The sequence below is a fragment of the Panicum hallii genome, chromosome 7 (assembly GCF_002211085.1).
Source record: "Panicum hallii strain FIL2 chromosome 7, PHallii_v3.1, whole genome shotgun sequence".
Lineage (NCBI taxonomy): Eukaryota > Viridiplantae > Streptophyta > Magnoliopsida > Poales > Poaceae > Panicum > Panicum hallii.
The window spans coordinates 41,631,483-41,652,907 of NC_038048.1; the positions used below are offsets into that span (position 1 = coordinate 41,631,483).

The 21,425-nt window shown below is 55.6% G+C and overlaps 2 protein-coding genes across 2 annotated transcripts; one reads left to right on the forward strand and one right to left on the reverse strand.

The window, feature by feature from the left end:
• Positions 1–9,166: 9,166 nt before the first annotated feature.
• On the reverse strand, positions 9,167–11,367 carry LOC112900058 (lysine histidine transporter-like 8). The gene is made up of 5 exons (XM_025968783.1): positions 10,914–11,367; positions 10,673–10,809; positions 10,130–10,557; positions 9,860–9,991; positions 9,167–9,766 (listed from the first exon to the last, which is right to left on the reverse strand). Exons 1-5 carry the CDS (start codon positions 11,264–11,266, stop codon positions 9,272–9,274), a joined length of 1,545 nt encoding a protein of 514 aa, XP_025824568.1. The 5' UTR covers positions 11,267–11,367; the 3' UTR covers positions 9,167–9,271.
• Positions 11,368–18,641: 7,274 nt separating this feature from the next.
• Positions 18,642–20,237, forward strand: LOC112901205. Its single transcript, XM_025970059.1, has one exon. The coding sequence runs from the start codon at positions 18,793–18,795 to the stop codon at positions 19,852–19,854; it is 1,062 nt and encodes a 353-aa protein (XP_025825844.1). The 5' UTR covers positions 18,642–18,792; the 3' UTR covers positions 19,855–20,237.
• Positions 20,238–21,425: the final 1,188 nt, after the last annotated feature.

The following is a 21,425-nucleotide window of genomic DNA, read 5'->3' on the forward strand; positions in this document are numbered from 1 at the left end:
GCTAAGCAACGTTTTTTGCCAACTCTCCGGAGGGACCCTGCCGTACCCGCCGCGCGGTCAGTTCCCGTTCAGCCTCGCGAACACCGCGGGCGCGTATGCCAGGGGGCTCCGCAAGGTCATGCCGCTATGCCGCTCGCGACTGTGATTGTGGGCATGACGAGAGACGGCCCTGCCTCGTTCCATGATCTCTTCTCCAATGACGACCTCCTGAGCGAGGGTTACAACATCGGCGACGTGTCGACCCTTAGTTGTCCCGCGCTACGAGAATGCACCATGGCGGATGCGCCAGGGCAAATGGCGGTCCCGGAGGAGACCGAGGACACGCACACCCCGCCAGACCCGCATGCGCAGGCCTTGGCCAATGTTTAGGTGCACGGAGAGAACCTACACTAGCGGCGCCAACGCCAGCCGCCACCCACGTCGGTGCACCCTCGGTGCAACTCCGAGCCGAATGCTCATAACGCTGCGGGCGGGGCGCGAGCACGTGCCTATCAAGTCCAAGAGACCATCATCGCAGATGCCAACAGCCCCCCACAGTTTGCGTGGGCTGGGCAGAACATCGCCGCCGCAGCGATGTTCCTGCGCAATCTGTCCGAGCCTGCGGACCCTCAACATCAGGAGATCCACCGCAACATCCGGATGTTGGTGGAGCGTGCCATCGTACAGCGGGCGGAAAGCTCCGTGTCATGCCACCGGCACGAGGTCTCCTGCCCGGTTGGGGGAGCGGCCTCGCAGCAGCCAAACCCCTCAGTCCACCAGCAGCAAGGGCGTTGAAGCGTCCCCCCATCAAGGAAGACTTAAAAGTGTTGCTCTATCAGTCCCAGGAGGCTGATAACACTTTTATTACATCAGATGGTACATCACCGTACAACTCTACGCGGTAATGGGCAGTGAAGCGCCACTATCGCGAGGATTACAACTAAAACCCACACTACTACACTGGCTACGAAAAGAGGGTCATCAGAGTCTTGCGCCATGCGGAACTCCGGCGGTGGCCCTGGCCACAGGCAAGACTGGGTGCAGGACGAAACCCTACTCGACGTCTTCGGGGATGTAGTCTGGATCTTCTGCTGTAAGAAGTAAGAATGGGGTGAGTACAAACGTACTCAGCAAGTCCAATCACACTCACGGGGGGGGGGGGTATATCAGAAATCAATGCACAGGACAGTCCAAGGATAAGGTTAGGGTTCATTTACGGAAAACTCGGTTATGTGCAAGGGTTCGTTTAAAACAATTTTCCAAAACAAGTTGTTAAGCATCAAGGAGCACATGGTGTTGATCCACACAGGATCCAAATTTTAAACTGCTACCGGACTCCCCGTCCGCCGTAGCACACGGCACAACTGCCGGACGCTTCCCAAACAACCCACACCAGTCCAACCAGTCCCAGAGAGAAACACTAATTATGTGACCACACCATAACTTGCCCAATACCGTGGGCACGGCTATTCGAATAGATTTTAACTCTGCAGAGGTGTGCAACTTTACCCACAGGTGGGGTACCACAGCACGATCACCTTAGTGTCAGTGCAGATCCCAGCAAAGCCATTACCCACCTTAGCTAGACCTGACTAGCCACCACGGGATCCATCAAGGGGTCATTCAACCTATCTCCGAGGTTTAACCGGGGCATAAGTCACACAGAGCTTATCCCTACTCCTTGATCACCCGTTGCTCTCAGCTCTCCTGATGGCTACCAGACTAACTAGTGGGATTTATGCTAAGCCGTTGCCCATACAACGGTCAAGTGGTTTGCACGACAGGAAGCTAGGTGAGATGACACATCAACTCGGTCCTTAGGGGTGACAAGATGGATATCTCCCTTCCTCGCTCAACCACACAGGTACGAGCACACCAACGGCAATTCACACAGAAATGCCATCCATCCCGTCTGATTCATCTTTCAAAACCACATTTTATCCCTTCCCACACGCACACATTTCTTTGTAAAACCAGGTGGTCAGGGTATGGTTATCACAAACAAGGGTGGCTATCCTACCATATTTTCAGCAAGCAAAACCATGCAATTTTATAAAACAGGCCACTGGGTTGTGTTTATAAAAACTAGGACAGAAACATGCATCAAAGGGCGGGATTGAACTTGCCATTATCAAATCCTTGCGGGAGGTCCTGATCGAAGCACTGTCCCTCGGGTTCGGGGTCGCAGAACTGGTCCTCGTTCGCTTGGTCACAGTTGGGACCTTCCTCGTTCACTCCGGGTCCTACGGCGCAAACAAACAAGCACACAATCAATCGAAAGAACTAAAAGCTTTTATCGTTGAGCTTGTATCGGAAATAATTTAGTTACGGAGATAGGGTTAATATTTTTGGCTGGTTTCGTAATGACATGGTTGGAACTATACTAGAAAGGGCGTGGTAAAGTTTCGGGTCGATCGGAGACCGTTTGGCGCATAAAATGACGAGGCAAAGGGGGTTTCAGGGGCTAAACAGGGGTCCAGGGGCTCATTCGCAATTTTCCGGAGGGAGTAAGGACCTTTTTGCGAACCCTAGAAATATTCAGGTCATGCTAACAGGTGTCGAGTGTATCTAGGTTTACGTAATGGAGGGTTCGGTTTGAAATAATGGAAAGAGCGAGGCTTCTTTTGTGAAAGGGAGTGAATAGGGGGTGTTTAGAGAGGAAGGGGGGGCCTTTTGGAGAAATACAGGGAAGGGGGGGCTTTTGGGCAAAAAGCCCTTTCTTCTTCCCCTCTCCACGAGAAACAGAGGAAGGGGGGGAGGAGCCCCTGCGCCGGCCGATTCCGGCGGCCAGGGCTCGACGGCGGCTCGGGATTAGGGGGAAAAGGGAGGGGGAGAGGAGGGGGCCTGATTCCCGGCCTCACCTCGGGCCGGGGCGGTGTGAGGAGGCCGGGCGACGGCGGGCAGCGGACGGCGGCCGAGCGGTGTGCGGCGGCGGCGCTTCGGGCTTGGGGAAGAGGCCGTGTGCGGGTGCCGAGCTCGGAGGCAGGGTGAGGGTCCTTTTATAGGCGGCCAAAGGCGGTGGGGCGGTGAGGAAGCCGGCGAGCGGCGCGGGGCGCCTTAATGGCGTCTGTGACGTGGAGCGGCGGCGCGGCCGGCAAAGCCGGAGCGACGCGACAGCTCGGCACGCGTGCGGGCACGTGGGGCGGGCGATGTGCGGCGCGAACGGCGAGGGCGGAGAGCCAGCGGCGGACGGCACGGCATGCGCGGGGACGGGCGCGCGCGTGCGCGCGCGGCGTGGCGAGGCGCGGGCCAGGGCGGGGCGGCGTACGCTCGTGGGAGCAGTGGCTGGGCGCGGTGTGGCACAGGGTGGGGAACGACGGCGCGCGCGGCGGGGCGGGACGCGGCAGCGGCGGGCGTCGCGGGTCCGGGCGCGCGCTCGGCGTGGCGTGGCGCGGGCCAGGGGCGTGGCGCGGGCGACGGGCGGCACGGCGCGGCGCACGGCCACGCGTTGCGCGTGCGCGTGCGTTGTGGCACGGCCGGGGCAGAGCAGGCGCACGGCCCAGGCGGCGCTCGGGCACGCGGCAGGGGAGGGAAAGAGAGAAGAGAGGAGGGGGAAAGAAGAAAGAAGGGAAGAAAAAGGGAAGAAAGGAAAAGAAAGAAAGAGGGAGAAAGAGAGATTGGGGAAAAAAGAAAAGAAAAGAAATGGGAGAGAAGAAAAGAAAAAGAAGAAGGAGAGAGAGAGAGAGGGGGGGGCGCGTCGGCGCCGATCGCGGCGGCGACCGCGGCCGGTCGGCCACGCGCGCGCGTCATTCGCACGCTGCGCGAGGAGAACGAGGAGTGGGACCGCGGCCGGATTCGGTGTCGGCTCGGGGATCAGGGTTTCGGGTTGAGCGGTCTTCGGCGACGAAAAGGTTTTGAACAAACATGTTTTAGAGCGTAATTGACTTGGAAATTTTTAGGGCGTGACAGGCGTCCACCCCAGGTGGGCCGTGACGCCGCGGCTACGCCTCGCCCCAATCCGACGCCCACCTTGCAGCGCCCCTAGTGCGTGGCCGGCTCGGGCCCAACTACGACGCGCGCAGCATCATTCACTCGCGGCAGCTAGCACGCCACAACGCCGATGTCGACCGGGCGGCAGCGGACGTGGCTGATTCCCACCAACCCGAGGGGCAGTACGAGGAGGCCCCCAGGTGAGGTGGCCGACCGTGCTATCAGGACAACGACCGGAGCCCCAGCTCAGACAATCCGAGTCTATGGGCCTTCGTTCGTCGCATCCAAAAAGCGCCGTTTCCACCGCGCTTCCGACCAGCCACCAACATCACCAAATACACCGAGGAGACGAACCCTATTGTATGGCTGAAAGACTTCCGGCTCGCTTATCGGGTCGGAGGAGCGAATGATGAGTTTTTCATCATCCAGTATCTCCCCATTTGTGTCGGGGAGTACGTTCGAGCGTGGCTCGAATTCTTGCCGCCCAACAACATCCGTAGCTGGGCAGAGCTCAAGCAGGTCTATGTTGGGAACTTCCAGGGGATGTACGTGCACGTCAAAAACTCCTGGGACCCCAAGAGCTGCAAGCAGGAGCCTGGCTAGTCCCTTCGAGACTACATCCGCCGGTTCTCCAAGCAATGCAATTCTCTCCCTGACATTGTCGACGCAAACGTCATCAGGGCGTTCCTCTCTGGGACCACCTGCAAGTCCCTCGTTCATAAACTCAGCTACCGAGCACCATCCACGAGCTCCTGGACATCGCCACGAACCACGCCTTCGGTGAGGAGGCGGTCGGGGCGGTCTTCACCAACGGTCGGACCATGGGCAAGGCCAAGCAGGAGGACCAGGATGAGGGCCCTTCCTCAAGGTAGGAGAAGAGAAAGAAGAAGGACCGATGTTGCCCCAACCCCAACACGGTCACGGCGGCCGACTAAAGGATAGCAATGGCAACATATACTCTCCAACCCTTGGAACATCGAACGGTTTCATCTTTTCTTCCCCTAAATTTAGTCCCTTCGTGTGCTTTCATTCCAAGAGCCAACTCCTACGGCACCCCAGCCTGAACACTTTCGTCCCGGGTCGCTTGGGGGCCCCATGGAGGTACACCGCCACGTGCACTGCTACCCCCTCTTTCCTTTTGCAAATCACGCACAAAAAGGCAACATTTTTCGCCCGAGCGAAAGGGCGACTCGTTTTCCCATCGCAACCTAAGTGATTTTTGTTGAGCCACCTGACCTACCGAACCCTAGTCATATCCTACGATGAAATAGCAGCTGACGCCACTCGGGCCAGTCCCCGGCTACACACTGCAACTTACGGTTAACGAGCAGGTTCGAAAGGGACAGTGCGAAGGCAGAAATCACTCAGGAAACAAAGGGACACGGGCGGGACCAGCTTCCCCGAAAATCATAAAACAAAAGTGATTACAAGCACTTAGATTGTTCACTCGGGCACCCTTCAAGACCCCCGCACAAACTGCTCTAGAAACGAAAGCTAACTGCATGACAAATGCTTTTACTACGGCACTCCGTCCATGTTGGCCAACGACGTGGACGGGAGGGGCTGCGATGCAGGGTCAACCAGAAGATCCCCCCGACTAGGGACCAGCGTAGTCGGGGCGGCGCTCCAACTTCCCAGATAAGCCTCAACGCGCCACATCCCTAGTCAATAATCGTATTTAATTACTCGATAAAAGTGTACAGACGATAAAAGCGTGCTAATGGATCCTGACTCGGGAACCCAACCGACTGAGGTTCAAACACTGGTCCGCGAAGGACTCGAGGCCGCCTCACATCAAATAGAGCCAGGGAGAAAACGCAGATGAGCCCCAGCAGGTTCGATCTGTTCAGGCAGCGATTCGGGTCATCCCAACCTTTCTCGGGGGCTTCTGACGGGTCTAGGGACCCGAGGTTCCCAGCTGGCCCACTTCTCGCTGACCAGCCCGAGGCCGTGCTTGGACGAGCGCCCTTTCTCGTAGGCGGCAACTTCGTCCGAGCAGCCCAGGCCCATTATCCCGACCGACAAGTCGGTCGGGGCAAGCCTAGCCCATGTCCCTGACCTGGGAAGCGATCAGAGACCAAGTCCGTACCATGGCTCCGACTCCAACTAGGCTCCGCATTGCACGTGCCCACCTCCTCAATCGGCAGGCTGGTCGGGAGGCCAGGCATGGCGTACCAACGGGCCCCAGGAGTAGGTGCGGAGGATAAGGATGAGCCTCGGGGTCAACTTGTCGTACACAGCCAACCACTCCCTCCACGGGATCACAGTCCCCTCTGCTGTGGCAACAGGCCGCCACTATTTTACCTGCCCCGTCCTCATGAAGGGACAGGGTGTAACGTCATCATGATACGGCCGGCACACTCCCGTCACGACGAAGTGACCGGGAGTGGCGCTAGGGACGGGAGTGACAGTCATACCGTACCTATCGACATCTCCACGACCTCCGACCGATGGAGCATGACGCGCAGAGATAAGACCAGACGCTCGTCCCACGACGCAGGACTTAGACGGTGGTCACCGGAAGACTCCGACTGACGGGATGGACAGATCCGACTGACAAAGTTGACGACCCCGACCGGCGGGGTCGGGAGTTCTCTCTTTCTGTCCTTACACCCTTAATTCCCTGTAAAGAAGACCCCCCCCCCCCTTGGACTATAAAAGGGAGGGCCCTCCGTCTAGGACACAAAAGGACCATAGACTCTCAAATCTCGCAACTTCCACTCGAAATCTTGTAACTCCCCAACTTTCACGAGCACCTGGGCTCAAGCAATACATCTGACTGACCCCGACTGGACGTAGAACATAATTGCCTGAACCAGTATAAATCTTGAGTCATTGTGTGCTAGGCCACATCCGATCGTAACGCGCAATACACACTTCAAGTAGGTTTAGCTGCCAGCCATTTCCTGAACCGACGGACTACAAATATCTCATTAGGCTTTTAGTGGTGCTGGAAACTTTTTCCAAGAAGTCATTAATTTCATTGTAGAATATACTGGCCTAAAGAATTGGATTGCACTTTTTGAGGCTACCTTTTTATCTTATACAGAATGAATATATGATTTTTTTTGGCAGTGCCACAAAATTTTAGTCATCTTTTTTGGTGTTTGGCATATGTGAACAAACTAACCAAGACTTGAGTACATTTCAGTTGAATTTTGACTTGCTGCCAGGGTCTTAATAAAAGGTGAATGAAATGCAGAAAAGAATCAATCGATTTTTCTAGGGAATAAGTTTACTTTACCTCTAATCTATCATGGTTCGTCTACTTAAACCCCTCACCTACAAACCAAGTTTTCTATCCCATGAACTATTGAAACCCGTTTAAATGACCCCCTAGAGTGGTTTTAGAGGCAGTTTTGCCTACTTGGCATTACATGTGGACAGTGATGCGTTGAGGACGCATTTTGAAAATTTACTTCACCCCTAAACTATTGATATTTGTCTGCATAACCCCCTCAACTATATAATCATATAATCATATATCCGGCCCCTTAAAGTTTTCAGTAAGATCTAAATCATTTGTTGCACATGGAAGATGACTTGGCACTAGCATATCTCTCTATTTATCTCTCACACACAAGTATATCCTGCTACTAGTCATCTCTACATTATTCTTAGCTATGTGACAACTTGATATCAACTTGACCTCCATTTTGAGTCCTTATCATACTTCGCCAATGAGCTAAAATGGCCAAGAGATGACTAGTAGAACATGCTTGTATGTATGATAGAGAGATGAGGCCGTGCCAAGCCATTTTCTATGTGCAGCAGATAATTTAGAGTTTTAGATGGTGCTGGATACATTTGAGGAGCCTAGTGTACGGTTATATAGTTGAGGCGATTATGTAGACGAAGATCAATAGTTTAGAGGGTGAAGTAGATTTCAAAATGTATCCTTGTCACGTCACTATCCAAATGAATGTCCCGTAGGCAAAACCGCCTTCAAAACGACTCTAGGGAGTTATTTAGATGGTTTTGGATTATTTAGGATGTAGAATACCCGGTTTTATAGGTGATAGGGTTAAGTAGATGGACCTTAATAGTCCAGGGGGTAAATAGACTTATTCCATTTTTCTAGTATGTGTGTTAGATTACTTCTCAGTGTCATCCTTCTATTGGCCAAGAAAACTGATTGAAATTTAAAAGAAAATTAATAAATTATTATTAATTAGACAATTCCTTTTGCGATTTATTGGTTAGTAGTTTATGCTGTAACTATATGAGGCTCTAGGTCCCCTTTGTTGGGCTACCAACTGGCTGTGGTTTTCAAAGAAAGCAAAAACCAACCAAAAATCTTGGCTGTGATCGGAAGCGACCTCCAAAAGCAGATTTATCTCTATTTAAAATTGAAAGTAGATCTTGAGATGCTTTTCGTGGCTGTGATTGTGGAAACTTTGAAGGAATTACCTACTGCCACTCATTACATTGGTACCGGATGGTTTTTCTCCCGATTCCCCTCCCTCGTACGCTCCGCCACCGTCAGGCATGCGCGAGCGCCACTGCCCTCCCGCCGCCGCTGCCCTTCCACATCGCTGCCCTCCCGCCGCCTCCGGCGCTCCACCGTGGGGCCACAACCCCGCCGCACGCGAGCCTCTGCCGACGCGGGCACAAGCTGTGTCGCTGCCCTCCCCCGTCGCTTCCCTCCTGCCACCGCCCGCGCTCTGCCGCAGGGCCGCAACCCCACCGGGCGCAAGCCTCCACCACCGCGGGCATGAGCGCCACTGCCCTCCCGTGCCGCTTCCCTCCTGCCACCGCCAGCGCTCCGCCGCGGGGTCACAACCCTGCTACGCGCGAGCCACCGCCTGCCCACGACCCCGCTGGAGAGCCACGGCCGCCCTGCGAACCCACCGCGGGAGCCACTGCACCTCGTGAGCTCTGCCTCAGGCCTTCTCCGCCGTGCACTTGGGAGGATGAGCGGGGCCCGCTCATTAGTGAGAGAGGAAGAGAGTTGAGTGAGGGGTGTGGATGACACGCGGGGTCTGTTTGTACGTGAGAGAGCTAAAAGTAGTTTTTCTCATAAGCCACGGTTGTTCCACCAAACAGCTTTCAGCTTTTTCATGGTTCAAAACCTACCGCACCTTTTCCACAGCTCATAACTCGCAACTGTTTTTTTCACGGCCACAGCTCAACGGAACACATCCTCTATCCGATGAAGTTCCATCAAACATTCGCAGCTGTCAAATATATAAACACAAAAGTAAAACTAGACGCCCAAATTGTAAGGGCAATCTGTCTAGTTAGCAGCTCACTAGCCTTAGTTCAACTTTGCTTCTTGAAAATTGTCAAGATACACAACATCAAACGTCATATTTCTCATTACGAATCAAGACCCCCGAAGTGTTTGACAATTTGCACAAGCTCACTGGAAATCCGCAGGCTTGAAGAACTTCACACGCAAGCCTTTCTCCACGAGACCCCACAGGTTCCCGACTATGAGCACGAAGCTTATGCTCATCCCTAGGATCCCCAGGGCCCAGTTGACGTTCCACGTCGCCGTGCCTTTCCGCGGCTTCTTGATCGCCACCCACATGAAGCACGGGTACGCCAGCGTGACCGGCAGCGAGATCCCCCCCAGGAGGCCGGCGAGCTCCGACAGGAACGGCAGCGCGACGGCGATGAGGAGGTTGACGGCGCCGAAGAAGGCGCGGAAGCCCGAGCGCAGCCACCAGGGGCACGGCCGGTTCTTCCTGTGCACGTACCCGGCCTCCATGTTGTCGTACACGGGCATGGCGTAGATCTGGAACGTGGTCAGGCAGTTGACGATCACCAGCAGCGTGGTGATGCCCAGCACCAGCCGGGACACGTCGCGGCTGTGGAACTTGTACAGGGCGCTCAGGATGCCGTTCGGAGGGATCTGCGCGCAACGACCGGTGGTGGCACAGACGTTACGAAACACTCTCGAGAGATCAGTCAAAAAAGGTCATGTGTAGCAAGTAGAGGAGTGTACCTGGTTTCCGTAAGCCCAGAAGCCACCGATGGCGAGTGGGTAGAAGCAGAGCGCAACGATGGCGTAGGCTACCTTGACGCCCTTCCACATGGGCACATGAGAAGGATGTTTCAGAGTCGACGGCATGGTGCCCTGCAAAGCAAACACACTACTCAGTGACCTTTCCTTTTTCTTTTCCAACATTTCAGTGGACAGTAGCGATGGAGTGCTGCTGCTATCTTTGTACTGTGAATGGATGAAAAGATAGTAGTAGATATTTTCTTGACTTACCTGAATCTCCAGTACAACATTGTGCCCCCTGAAAGCGAAGGCAATGATTCCGAGCCCATTCACGATCCCCAGTGCGGCGTCGACGTCGTTGGGGGCCTTGACGGGGTCGTAGGACACGCCGGGCACCCGCCCCTTGGCGACGGACGCGACCCAGATCATGGTGCAGTAGGCGGCGGCGGCGGTGGCGCCCACCAGCGACACGCCGGCGATGGAGTTGAGGTTGGGGAGCTGGGACAGCAGCACGGCCGCACAGATGAAGACGAGGTACCACTCCACGGTGGTGAGCGGCTGCGCCAGGCACGCCTCGCCGCACGCGATGCCGAACAGCATCTTCATGCTGCCGCCGCCGACGATGATGAGCGCCGTGCAGATCCCCGCCGACAGGTACATCACCGGGAGCAGCGCCAGGATCTTGGCCCACCGCTCGCCTGAAGAAAGATCGCCGCGCGAAAGCCAGGAAACAACCCATTATTTTGGGTTCACGCGTGAGCTTTTGGGTTTTATAAAAGTGGGAAGGGAGGCGCGGGGTTCAAGGAAACGCACCGAAAACCGTCGTGGCGAGGTGCATGTACCGGCTGTAGCGGACGCCGCCCGCGACGGGCTCGTGAAGCCTGACGAGCAGCCACAGCGTGTAGAGCTGCCACGCGAACGCCAGCGTCAGGCAGGTGATCGCCCACGTCCTGCGAGAAACCAAAGAACGCATCCCTAGCTGTGTGAGCCATGGCGCGACGATGGAAGAAGAAACATGTGCCAGCGTCGTCGCCGGCAGCGACACGGCACGCACCATCCGAGGGAGGCGAATGCGGCGGGGAGCACGAGCGCCTGGAAGCCGATGCCGGAGCTGAGGTTGTGGAAGGCCGCGTAGTAGGCGTTGCCGCTCCGGGACTCGGTGATGGGCAGCCAGGCGTCGCGCGGGTCCGCGAGGCGCGTGATGTGGCCGACCTCCTCCAGGCAGCCCCGCACGGTGGCCACCGCCTTCCGGACGGGGCTGGCGAGCGGCGTCGCCATCGCGCGCAGCGGCGACCGGCCGCCGGGCGCGGCGGGGGAGTGCACCCGCGACGGCGGCGCGGACACCGGCGGGGGCGGCGTCGGCGGCGCCGACTCCACCTCGATGATCGCCTCCTTGCCGGACGACATGGCCGCCGCTCCGGGCCTCCGGTGGCTGGCGCCCGCTCTGGCTCTGCTCACTGCTGCCCGCACCTGCGCTGCCGCCCGCTACGCACCAGTGACCAGTTGGGTTGGCCTGTTGGGTTTGTTGGTTCCCCGCAGCGGTTTGGGGGACTCTGGATTTATAGGTGGTTTCCGCCGCGGTCATGCTCATGCACGGGGGTTGGTGGAGGAAACCGAATGGGTGAGTCATGCGGCGTCGGTGTGGAGGGTGGACGACGCCGTGCTCCCGGCGGCCCGCGAGCCGTGCAGGAAAGTTGACTCGGGGACGGGACGGTCACACGAGTCCTCCTCCACGTCATATAATAGCTCTCTGTTGGCCCGTACCAAACCACATGCTTGGCATGCCATCGTACGGGTCGGTAGCAGCTCGGTTGCTCGGCAGGTCCGGTCCCTTGTTGTGTAAGGTGAGATATGGATTACGCGAGCAGAGCAATGGGCCAGCAGCCTTATGACGAATTGGTTGGTGTCGGGCAAGTAGGCACGGTGCTGCTGCTGCTGCAACGCCAACGACCTCAGACGCGGCGAGGAATCCGACGCGCGGTAACTCTGCTGTCCAAACGGACGGTGCAAACCAGCGGCGCTGTTCAAAAGGCCTCACGGTGTCCATCGCATAAAATCGCCGGGGGTCATCATAGGATTTCGGAACGAGTTCCGTCGATGGTCGACACACTGCTGGCGTCGCTGTCACCTTGTCGCGGTAACCGGCCGGGGGTGAATTCTGCCGGGCAAAGATGGCAAGCACCCGCCAGACACGCGGGCTACCGGATGCCTCATGGTGTCGGCATCAGCGCACGCCCGGTTGGACGAACGAAGCTCGCCCGGCCGGCCTGCCGGCCGATCGATCGATGTGGCTGCGCGCCTCCGGCGAGACAATTAAACCGGAGCGCACCGGGCGTCAACGACTCGATCGGCGCGGCGATGTCTGCGGCCGCCATCATCAGACACGGTCAGAGACCGAGACACCACGAGACCTTCCGTGGCGAGGGACGATTCGTGCAGGATGTTGTCGAGTGTCGAAGCATCGAGCGCCCATGGTCACGTCTTTGGCCGGGGGATCGTGACGCGACCTTAAGCTTGGAGTCGTAACGGGGATTTGATCTGGCGCGTATCTCCGATCCAGTACTAGTTCCCCCTGCATGCTGATGAGGAGGCTAGATTTCATGGATCCACGGAGTACGGCGAGTGGCACACATCACACAGCTATTTCTGTCTATCATAGCAGGCACTTACGCTATCGGAAGCTAAAGTCATGCTCAGCTCATGCCGATGCAATGTAGAAGACAAGAAGTGCGAGTATGTGACAACCACCGCTCGTCAGCTACCTCTCCTCTGACGAGTCATTGTCAAATGGCGAACTGGGAGATAGGAACAAACGGGGTGCGTGTTGACACGCACCATCCACCATCAAAAACCATGTGCTGCAAGTCTTCTTTCTTCTTCTTTTGGAATGGGAAAATAAAACATGTACAGGTCCAAACAAAACATTTGCAGGTTTCAGAGATGTTCCCACCAGCAACTGCGGATCCTCCCAGCTTGAATACCGTCCACGCACGTCAACAAAGGGCCTGGATCCAGTGATGTGGAAGCAACCAAAGTTAGATGGTGTGAGGTTCAGGCATTGACAAAAACCAAAATTGGCATCCCTTTCCGATCCGGTCACATGCTGACTGCTGGGACAAATTAAATTCTGTTTATAGTTGTACAACGGCCGCGATAGTTCGCGGTTGGTGACCTGGCCGAGGGTCGGCGCAGGATTCGCAGCGGTAGTTACGAGCGTTTGACAATGTGTTCAAGCCCACCAACCGTATTACTCGAGCGCGTCCAAGCCCATGCACGTATGCTAAGCCAAGCCGAGCTGAGCCAGCCCGTCCACCACATCCAGCACCAGGTGTGGACTTGTCAAAAGGGTGCCGTGGAAACGTGCATGATGGAAAGGTCGTAGCCCAGCCGCGGCGTCATCGATGGGGTTGAGTGAGTAGGCTCGGGCACGCCGCGCAACATATCTCATGTCGCCAGCTGCGAGAAGTAAAAGCGGGTGGATGAGAAGCAAAAGCGGGTGGGCGAGAAAGCTGGGGGGAGATGGACGGAGCTAAACGTCCTGAAAAAAAAAGGGGAAGCAGATCGTTAGTGGGGATCGGTTTCGTTCGTAGGGTAGGGACGATAACGTTCTAAAGGCCGACCGGTGCGCTATCGTCTAGTACGAGACACGGATAGAGGGGGGGCGTGGTCACGTGTCACGTCACGCGTGCATGGCGCACTCGCACGAACCAGAAAGCAGCGGCCGGGTGCACCGTGCACGTCTGAGGAAGCAACGGGCGCAGGCCCACGGCACAGCTTCAGTTCTTCCTTGGCGCGGCCGGAGAACCCGCATGGCCGCGTGAGACGCCCGGCCCGGCCGGCGGCCACCGCGCAGGCTCGGACAGAGACTGGTTTTCGGAAGCGGGACGAAGACGAACGGCAGCCGAGCAACGAGCTCGAGAGCCCACCGCGCGGCTGTCAGCCCTGCGCGCGCCAGCCAGCTCCGTGTGGTTACCGTGCAGGCCCGTTTGCGTCCGCTCTGTGTGGTGTAGCCGACAAGGAGGACGGAACAGGCCCGCTGTTCCGAGTAAGGCCTTAAAAGGCCACGTTTGAAAGCCCAGGTACGGATGAGCCCGTATAAGCGGATCTCTCTCTCTCTCTCTCTCTCTCTCTCTCTCTCTCTCTCTCGGCTTGTCTCAACTTTTTAGGGAGGATTACGCCTTTTGGCAAAAAAAGAAAAAATAGCATTGGATATTCTACTTTGTAATAGCACTTGGCAACAAGGAATGGTGCTAAAAGTTTGTTTCGGTTAGCTTAGCTACGAAGCCCCTCTTCCTCAAAAATAAATAAATAAATAAAAAGCTACGAAGCCCCTCTGTCTTTTGTTACCTTGGCAAGCTGTTCGCCTTGCATCTATCTCCCGGCAACAAAGCAGCATCACCATGCTGCTCGCCGCCAAAAGAATGTACCGGAATCACATGTATTACTTGCTACCTTACACGAGGTTTGCATAGTTGTTTAGCAATGGGCCACATAGGTTCATTGTTCTTGAGTTTACTAGACATCAGGATATTACATCGATGTGACCGTCTAAATTCGTCACATGGCACCTGCCCCTGTGAGCCATCGAAAAGACGAACGAAAAGCATAGGAAGTCTCTGCAACAAACTGTTCGCATCCTGGAGTCTCTCTCGCCTTCTGTGATACGTAAGCAGCGGCGATCAACAGGCGCCAATTTGTCTGCACGTATCTGTTCCTTTCTTCTGGCTGCCGAGAGGAGAAGTATCTGATCTGAAGTTGCTGTCGAAGAGCACAGCCGTTCAATTCTGAATGCGCTTGTCTGCGGAAACAAAACGGCCCTTGGCGCGTTGCTTTCTATCTCCTACCTGCAGACTGCAGGGGCGACGGCGATCGTCCTTTTCGGCCCAAGCGTTAGCCTTTCACATCTATATTCTAATCATGCGTTTCCTCTAGTGTCTGTGCTACTTAATAGCTACGCCCTTCTTTAATCTTCAGCGGGTTTGTTGTGCATGCTGCTATGGTTGAAAAGACATGATAAGCAAGGGCGCCTAACGCTGACATCATTTTTCATCGCTTCTGTTTCGTCAGAACATCAACTTTGTCCTATCCTTCCAATCAAATCAAACGGAAAATGGTTTATTCTTCTGCGTATCTTATTGTGTTTTTTCAGTCCTCTAGCGATTATGAAACTTACAATGCAGGAGTATTACTCTTTTTCTGACTACACCATTCAATCTCCAAACTTCTTCTTGGCATATTTGTAAGAAAAACAAATTGATCAAACAAATTTCTACTACTCGTGTTTCTTCTGGGCGCAGAAACCATGATGTCACACGATATACTGGACAGAGATAGGTCAAATGCTCGTGCCCTTCATAAATAACCAATAGTCCTAATCAAAGCCCAAAACAACAGCAAAAAAGAATCTGCGGATTGTACTAGCATATTCACTTGGGATTGCTCTGCGGGGCAGAGAGGCTTCAAAAACCAAATCTCAAAAAAAAAATCGCCAAAAAATATCTCAAATTTGACCAGGCTTTTGGCCGCATCCCAGCTGAAAAACATTTGAATACGCTGAACTGAATCAATGTCAGATATAGGCCGCGACCGTCGGGCTAGCTAGCCCTGCATTTCTTTTTCGTTCCGGCAACGTAATCTATAAATCACGAGCAGCGCCCGCTCGCTTCCAGCTGCTGTTCACGGGATACGGTTGTCGACCTAATGGCAAGCCATGCGCGCACTTCGCTTGTGTGGTCAAGCTACTTCCCAAGATAAGCATCACTAAGCAACAAGCCAAGAATGCCATTTCCGTTCCGGATTAATTAAATTACACTCAATCTCACCGCCAAATAAATATTTTGCGCTCGTAGTTTATTTGTGTGCGGATACCGGGTGGGTCAGACCGATGGTGATGGTCCACGGCCCAGATGCCTCATCGTCTGTGGTAGCTAGCACGACGACGTGATTCGTGTCTAATCTGATCGATCATTCTAAACTGATTACAAAGACTACGTCATTACAGGCCCATGTTTCGAACTTAAAATTTTCATCTTCACTGCATCTTTATTTTGATCTGATTTGACTTTTACGCCATGTGTGTTTACGGTTTGCTTCAAGTCCCAAAATATCCATTGTATTAGGTCAACACCAAGTTAAGAGCCACAAGTGTCGGCCAGCAGGATCGGAGGTATAATAGTTTAAGAGAGCACAGTAGTTGGCGTCACGAGGGACAGCAACAGAGATGATGAACTGACCTCCAACTCACTTTCAGAGTGGTTCTGGGTCAAGAGTTCTGACCAGCCACGCGGCTGGAGCTAGCTCAAGTCAAGCACCCAGTTGTGGTGTGTGTGTGTGTGGCTGCAGAATGGTGATCGGGCGCCGTTCACGAGCCAGAGGGTCAATGCAGGCGTCGCAATCTCGGCGTCTGTCACTCTGTCTTCTCCAAGCTCGTGCCTCATACTCACATAGCATTAGGCCATCACGGTTCGAGTCTCAACAAGACACACACGAATTTTAATTTCATACTTTGCGTGCAAACACGCATATCGGGGTAGATCTAAAGGGGTCACTTCCCAAAATCAATGGATACTCTAAGTTCTCTCTCTATCTCTTGGAAGAAAGAACGAACAAGAGGAGGGAGGAAGAAGCAGAGAGAGAGGAGATGAGCCTCCTCTTTATCTATTTTCTGAATTCACCATTAACGCATGCTATATGGCATACCATGTGGTGCACACGTTCAGAATGTTCGTGGTTTACAAGTTCCGGCCACATTCGTTTCCCAAAAATTGAAAAAAAAACTCATTTCAAGAAGGTTCTGGCCACATACGCTTGCAGCTGGAGGCTGGAGCTAGCTGCATGGCTGACCGGCCGCTCAAGAGCCAGAGTAAAGAGATGAGAGGCAAAAACAGGCGTCGTGATCTTCCCCTTCTCGTCCCTTCAAGCTAGCTCGTGTTCCAATATTAAACGAATTCCCGTGCTTCACGTGTCAACAATGGAATACCATATGTGGTGCATCGGTGCACCATACGCCTAACAAATTGGATGTGAATGTGGCTGCCTGGCTGGTGTATGTGTTGTGTCCATTTGCTTCATGCTGTGGGCATCCCAGGGGGCAGGAGAATATACAGCGCCGCCCACCAATCCAACATGCAACGTATAGTACCCACGACAAGAGAGCCAGCGGCAGCCCAGCACCACGCAGAATATTTTGCTGAAGTAGTGCTCTCGAGGCAACTTTGTGGAGCATATTCAGCGAATGTTGGGGAGCTGTGACCTGTGAGTTAGGTGCCAATTTGCTTTTTCGTTTACAAGGATGGCAGCACACATGCACACCTTCTGCACTTGGATGAAAAAGAAGAAGAAGTGAACATGTGAGGTAGGAAATGTAGTAGGATATATCCAACCAGTTCAAGGACAATGACAAACACAACTTCTTTTGATGGTTACCCATTAGAAATAAAATTGCCCCCACCTCGAAGCTTATGTTAGTACCCACCCTTCGCGTCTCCAGAGTTTAAAGTAAAGTTAGAATTTCAAGCAAAAATCATCGAATTTTTTCTATTCTACAGGTCACCCTGGTAAATATATACTCCATACCAGTAATTTCGTTTTTCATTTAGATGAAATCCGTCCGCGTTTCTAAATTGTAATAAAAATTTGCCCAAAAACGTAAAATTCTCAGATGATTTTTGGTCTAGCACTAGCAGTCACCTCTGAAAATTTCTTTAGGCCAAACCCTGGATGTGCAAGTAGTAGTATCAGGGCTTTTTGAAAGCGTTGGGCATGGAACTCTTTGACCGTCATCCAGGAAAGTGTTGACAACTTGACATACGCGTGTCAGTATGCGCTCCAAGTTATGTTGCCAACTTGGCTCAAGATGAACTTGTTGTTGTTATTGTTTAGTGTTTGTCATCTATGGTGTTGGGGTAGTGACCAGTGATCCTGACGGCGATGGGTGCTCTAGTTTAGCTGGGTTGTTGTAACCGTGCCAATGCATTAGTTTAGTTGATCTAGATTCTAGATACCTCTGCTGGCTGGCATCGGCAAATGGCAACGTGTTAATTCATGAGTCCCAACCACAACCCCGAATCTCAGTGCTACGCAAAAAACCCAAATGGCAACAGAGCAAGGTCTTTTGCCAGAGAACATCAGGCCGTTGCCTTGAACTCCTCCACAAGGAAACCGACGGTTACGGGCTCACCGCTCACCGTTCGGGAAAAGATCATCGAGAAGCGTCAGGCACCGCGGGCACCTTGGCGTGAAGCCCTGAAGAAGCGAGCACCTTGGCGTCGCGTCTCCTGCCTCTCGTCGTCGTCTTGCACTTCTGCAGAATTTGCCGTCATCACGAGCAGCAGGAACGCACCGATAGTCACCGCGCGTATGATGCGCCGGCGTGGTGGTGGACGGCGCAAATCGAGTGCGGAGGCCGGGCGCGCCGGCCCCCGCCGTGGACCCTCCGTGTCCGCACCCCTCCCCGCGCCCGCCTGCTGCTACGGGGGATCCGCGCGCGTGTCCCCAGAAAGGCTGGAGCGGAGCCAACACAACAGGTCAACAGCCAACCTGCTACCCGGTCGCATCGCAGCCCAAGCTGACAGGCCGGCCCCAGTATGAAGGCGTCAAACGTAACGGAGCAGCAGCCCGTGACCGCGAGTCCGCAACGCACGAGTGGCAGTCAATGTGGCCAAACGACACGGCACCCGGCTCGCGCTCTCGTGCAGCAGCAGCGGCCTGTATATAAGCACACGCGACGGGATGCCCGTCGCCGCCCCAACACACCCCCCCCCCCCCCCGCCCCCACAAAACTCCGGCCGGCCATCGCGCAACGCACACGCCATCCTCGCGCGCTCGTTCCCAGGTCCCCGGCCGCTCCCACCTATAAAAGCCCCCCGGCCTCCGCTCCGCCACTGGGCACGGCGAAAAGGCGTCGGATTCGGAACAGAACACGCCCGCGCGAGATGGCCGGGTACCGCCGCACCATCTCGTTCCCGGCCCCGAAGCCCGCGGCGGACGCCTTCCTCGCGCTGTCGGCCGCGAGCGACAAGCTGGCCGCGTACCGCGTCCGCTCCGCCAGCCTCCCCTGCCGCTTCCACCCGCTGCTGCTGCAGCTCGACGACGACGTCGCGGCGCTGCGCCTCGTGACCGGCCAGTCGCCGCCCTGCCCGTACGCGCCCACGGCGTCGGCCGTGTCCGCCGCGGCCTCGCAGGTGGGCCGGGTGCTCGTCTCGCTCTCCGAGCTGCTGCACCACCCGCAGGCGCAGGAGCCGCTGCGCCCCCTCGCGCGGTTCCCGCTCGCGGACCGGCTCCTCGACGACTTCCTCCGCCTCGCGGACGCGCACGGCAGCTTCCGCCAGGCGCTGGTCGCGCTCGCGTCGCTCCAGGCCGAGACGCGCGCCGCGCTGCGACGCGGCGACCCCACCAGGCTCGCGTCCGCGTCGCGCGCGCAGCGCCGCGCCGCGCGGGACCTCCCGCGCCTCGCGGCCGCCGTGCGCGCCGTGGCTTGCAGGGCCCCCGCGCCGCTCCCCGAGGACCTCCCCGCCGACACCGCGGCGCTCGCAGCCGCGGTCGCCGACGCGACCGTCGCCGTCGCCTCGGGCTCCGCGGCTGTCTTCTCCGGCCTGTCCTTCCTCTCCAACTCCGCCGCCTCCGCCCGCGTCGAGGTCGCCTCGACGCCGTGCTGGGCCACCGCCCCCGCGAAGCTCGCCGGCTCGTCGGACGCGCCGAGAACCAGCCACCACCGCATATGGTGGGTGGCCGACCTCGTGCGCTGGATGTCGCGCGCCAAGCGGCGGTCCGCCGAGAAGCAGAACGGCGGCGGCGACGAGAACGAGTCCTCCACCGCGCACCTCCGGTCCGAGGCCCGCATGAAGCCGGAGGAGCGGGCGCGGAAGGCGGCACTCGAGCGCCACGAGAACTTGGAGCGGTGCATCGCCAGCGTCGACGCCAGCGGCGAGAAGGTGTTCCGAGCACTGGTCAACACCAGGGTGTCCTTGCTCAATATCCTGAGCCCGAGCTTCTGATGGCCGAACCACTCGAATTCAAATTTCAGATTTTTCTTTTACTTTAGCCTGCTTGTTTGGACAAAATCTGTACATACATATAGGAAATATCGTCCTGGAGTCAATCTGTTCGTTCACTAGCATCTATCAAGAGATTTGGAACCGGGCGTTCTAAATTGCAAAAGTCGCAGCATTTGGGCGTCGTTGTTCTTGCCAACAACCGATCGCATCCTGATGCAGCATCCTTCCTCAAAGTCTTCGTCCAGACTCCGGAGAAGCATCCAGATTGACCAAAAAAATGTCTATGCAAACAGAATATGCCTGATGCTTCCTCCGCAAATCCGCTGAAGAATTTTGATCGCCCGCTCATGGCTCCTAGCTGTGGAAGAGAAAATCCCGAGTCCCTGACCAATCGCTACACCATGTCCTTGTTCCTGATCAAAATGGTACAGGTTGCCTACAGCTGAACCAAAGTACAATACCGAATTTGAATCTGATCCATATGCTAGAAAAAGAAAGAATTTTACGTCCATCCATCGCTTCGCAGTGCTACTCCAAATCGGAGACTAACAGCACGCACCAATCCGCTGGTGCCCTCGTGTTGCCCTGCGCTCCTGTCACCTGAATGTTACTGTCGTCTTTGGGCAATTCTATTTGCCTGCTGCCATCACAAACCTTCAAGTCGAGGCCACAGGAATGGTGGGGATCATGTCATCCGATCGATCATGAGGGAAACAATTATCTTTTTTTTTCGAGCTCGCCGTCGCAGGGCGCTGGCGCCCTGTGAATGAACGGGCAGCAGGTCACGTGCTGTCGGGGCCCCGGCTCGTGTCACCTCTGCCCCTTGCCGGAGACATGCTTCTCTGGTGACGGTTGTGCGCTTGCGAGGAACGTAGCTGGACGCCTGCGCCTGCGCAGGGCCGGCGGCTCAATCGACCGACAGCTCCGGCCTCTCTGGTGCGCGGCGTGCCCTGCGTGCGTTCGGTGGTGAGTCGGTGAGGATTCCTGCCTGATTCCTCCTCGCCTTTTCTGCTTGGTGCTTGCCCCCTCCCACGCCGGGCCGGTGATCAGAAAGACCTCAAAGAGGGCGGGCGCTCCTCCTCCGCTTCGTTACTGGCGACGAGCGTCATGTGCATCTCGCACTGCGCATTGCGGGAATTGTCAGTCGTCATGTGATAGACTAAGTGCAACGACGTGGGCAGAGGGAGAGATGCCAGGCTCCCATGGCATCATGATTCATGTCGACGGAAGAGCATATCCATTACACTTTTTTTTTTCCGAAACGAAAGCTAACTGATTACACTTGCAATTTCAGTCTGAACTCTGAAACTTGGACGGAATGCAATCCTCATTTTGAAATCAGGACCTAGGAATCAGTCAGACGGGCAGTCTCCCAATGCAAACCATGGCCGGCACTACCGGGGGAGCCTTTACTTGCTTGCAACAACGACCTGCTGGAGCTGGACGCGGTTTCGCACGAGGCATCAGTGCGTCGCACGTTATTGTATACGCTTGTTAGCTTGACCAGCCAGGCTCGCCACTCCACCGATCAGTTTCAACTCCTCCCCACCCCCCATGTAGAGAACAGATCG

What these genes read in the sequence shown, in the direction of transcription:
- LOC112900058 (XM_025968783.1), bottom strand. Translation starts at nt 11,266, where the DNA reads ATGTCGTCCGGCAAGGAGGCGATCATCGAGGTGGAGTCGGCGCCGCCG. An exon ending in CCTCGCCACGACGGTTTTCG is followed by an intron (nt 10,558 to 10,672) that starts GTGCGTTTCCTT and finishes ATCTTTCTTCAG; the next exon opens with GCGAGCGGTGGGCCAAGATC. An exon ending in TCTGGGCTTACGGAAACCAG is followed by an intron (nt 9,767 to 9,859) that starts GTACACTCCTCT and finishes CGTTGCGCGCAG; the next exon opens with ATCCCTCCGAACGGCATCCT.
- LOC112901205 (XM_025970059.1), top strand. Translation starts at nt 18,793, where the DNA reads ATGGCCGGGTACCGCCGCACCATCTCGTTCCCGGCCCCGAAGCCCGCG.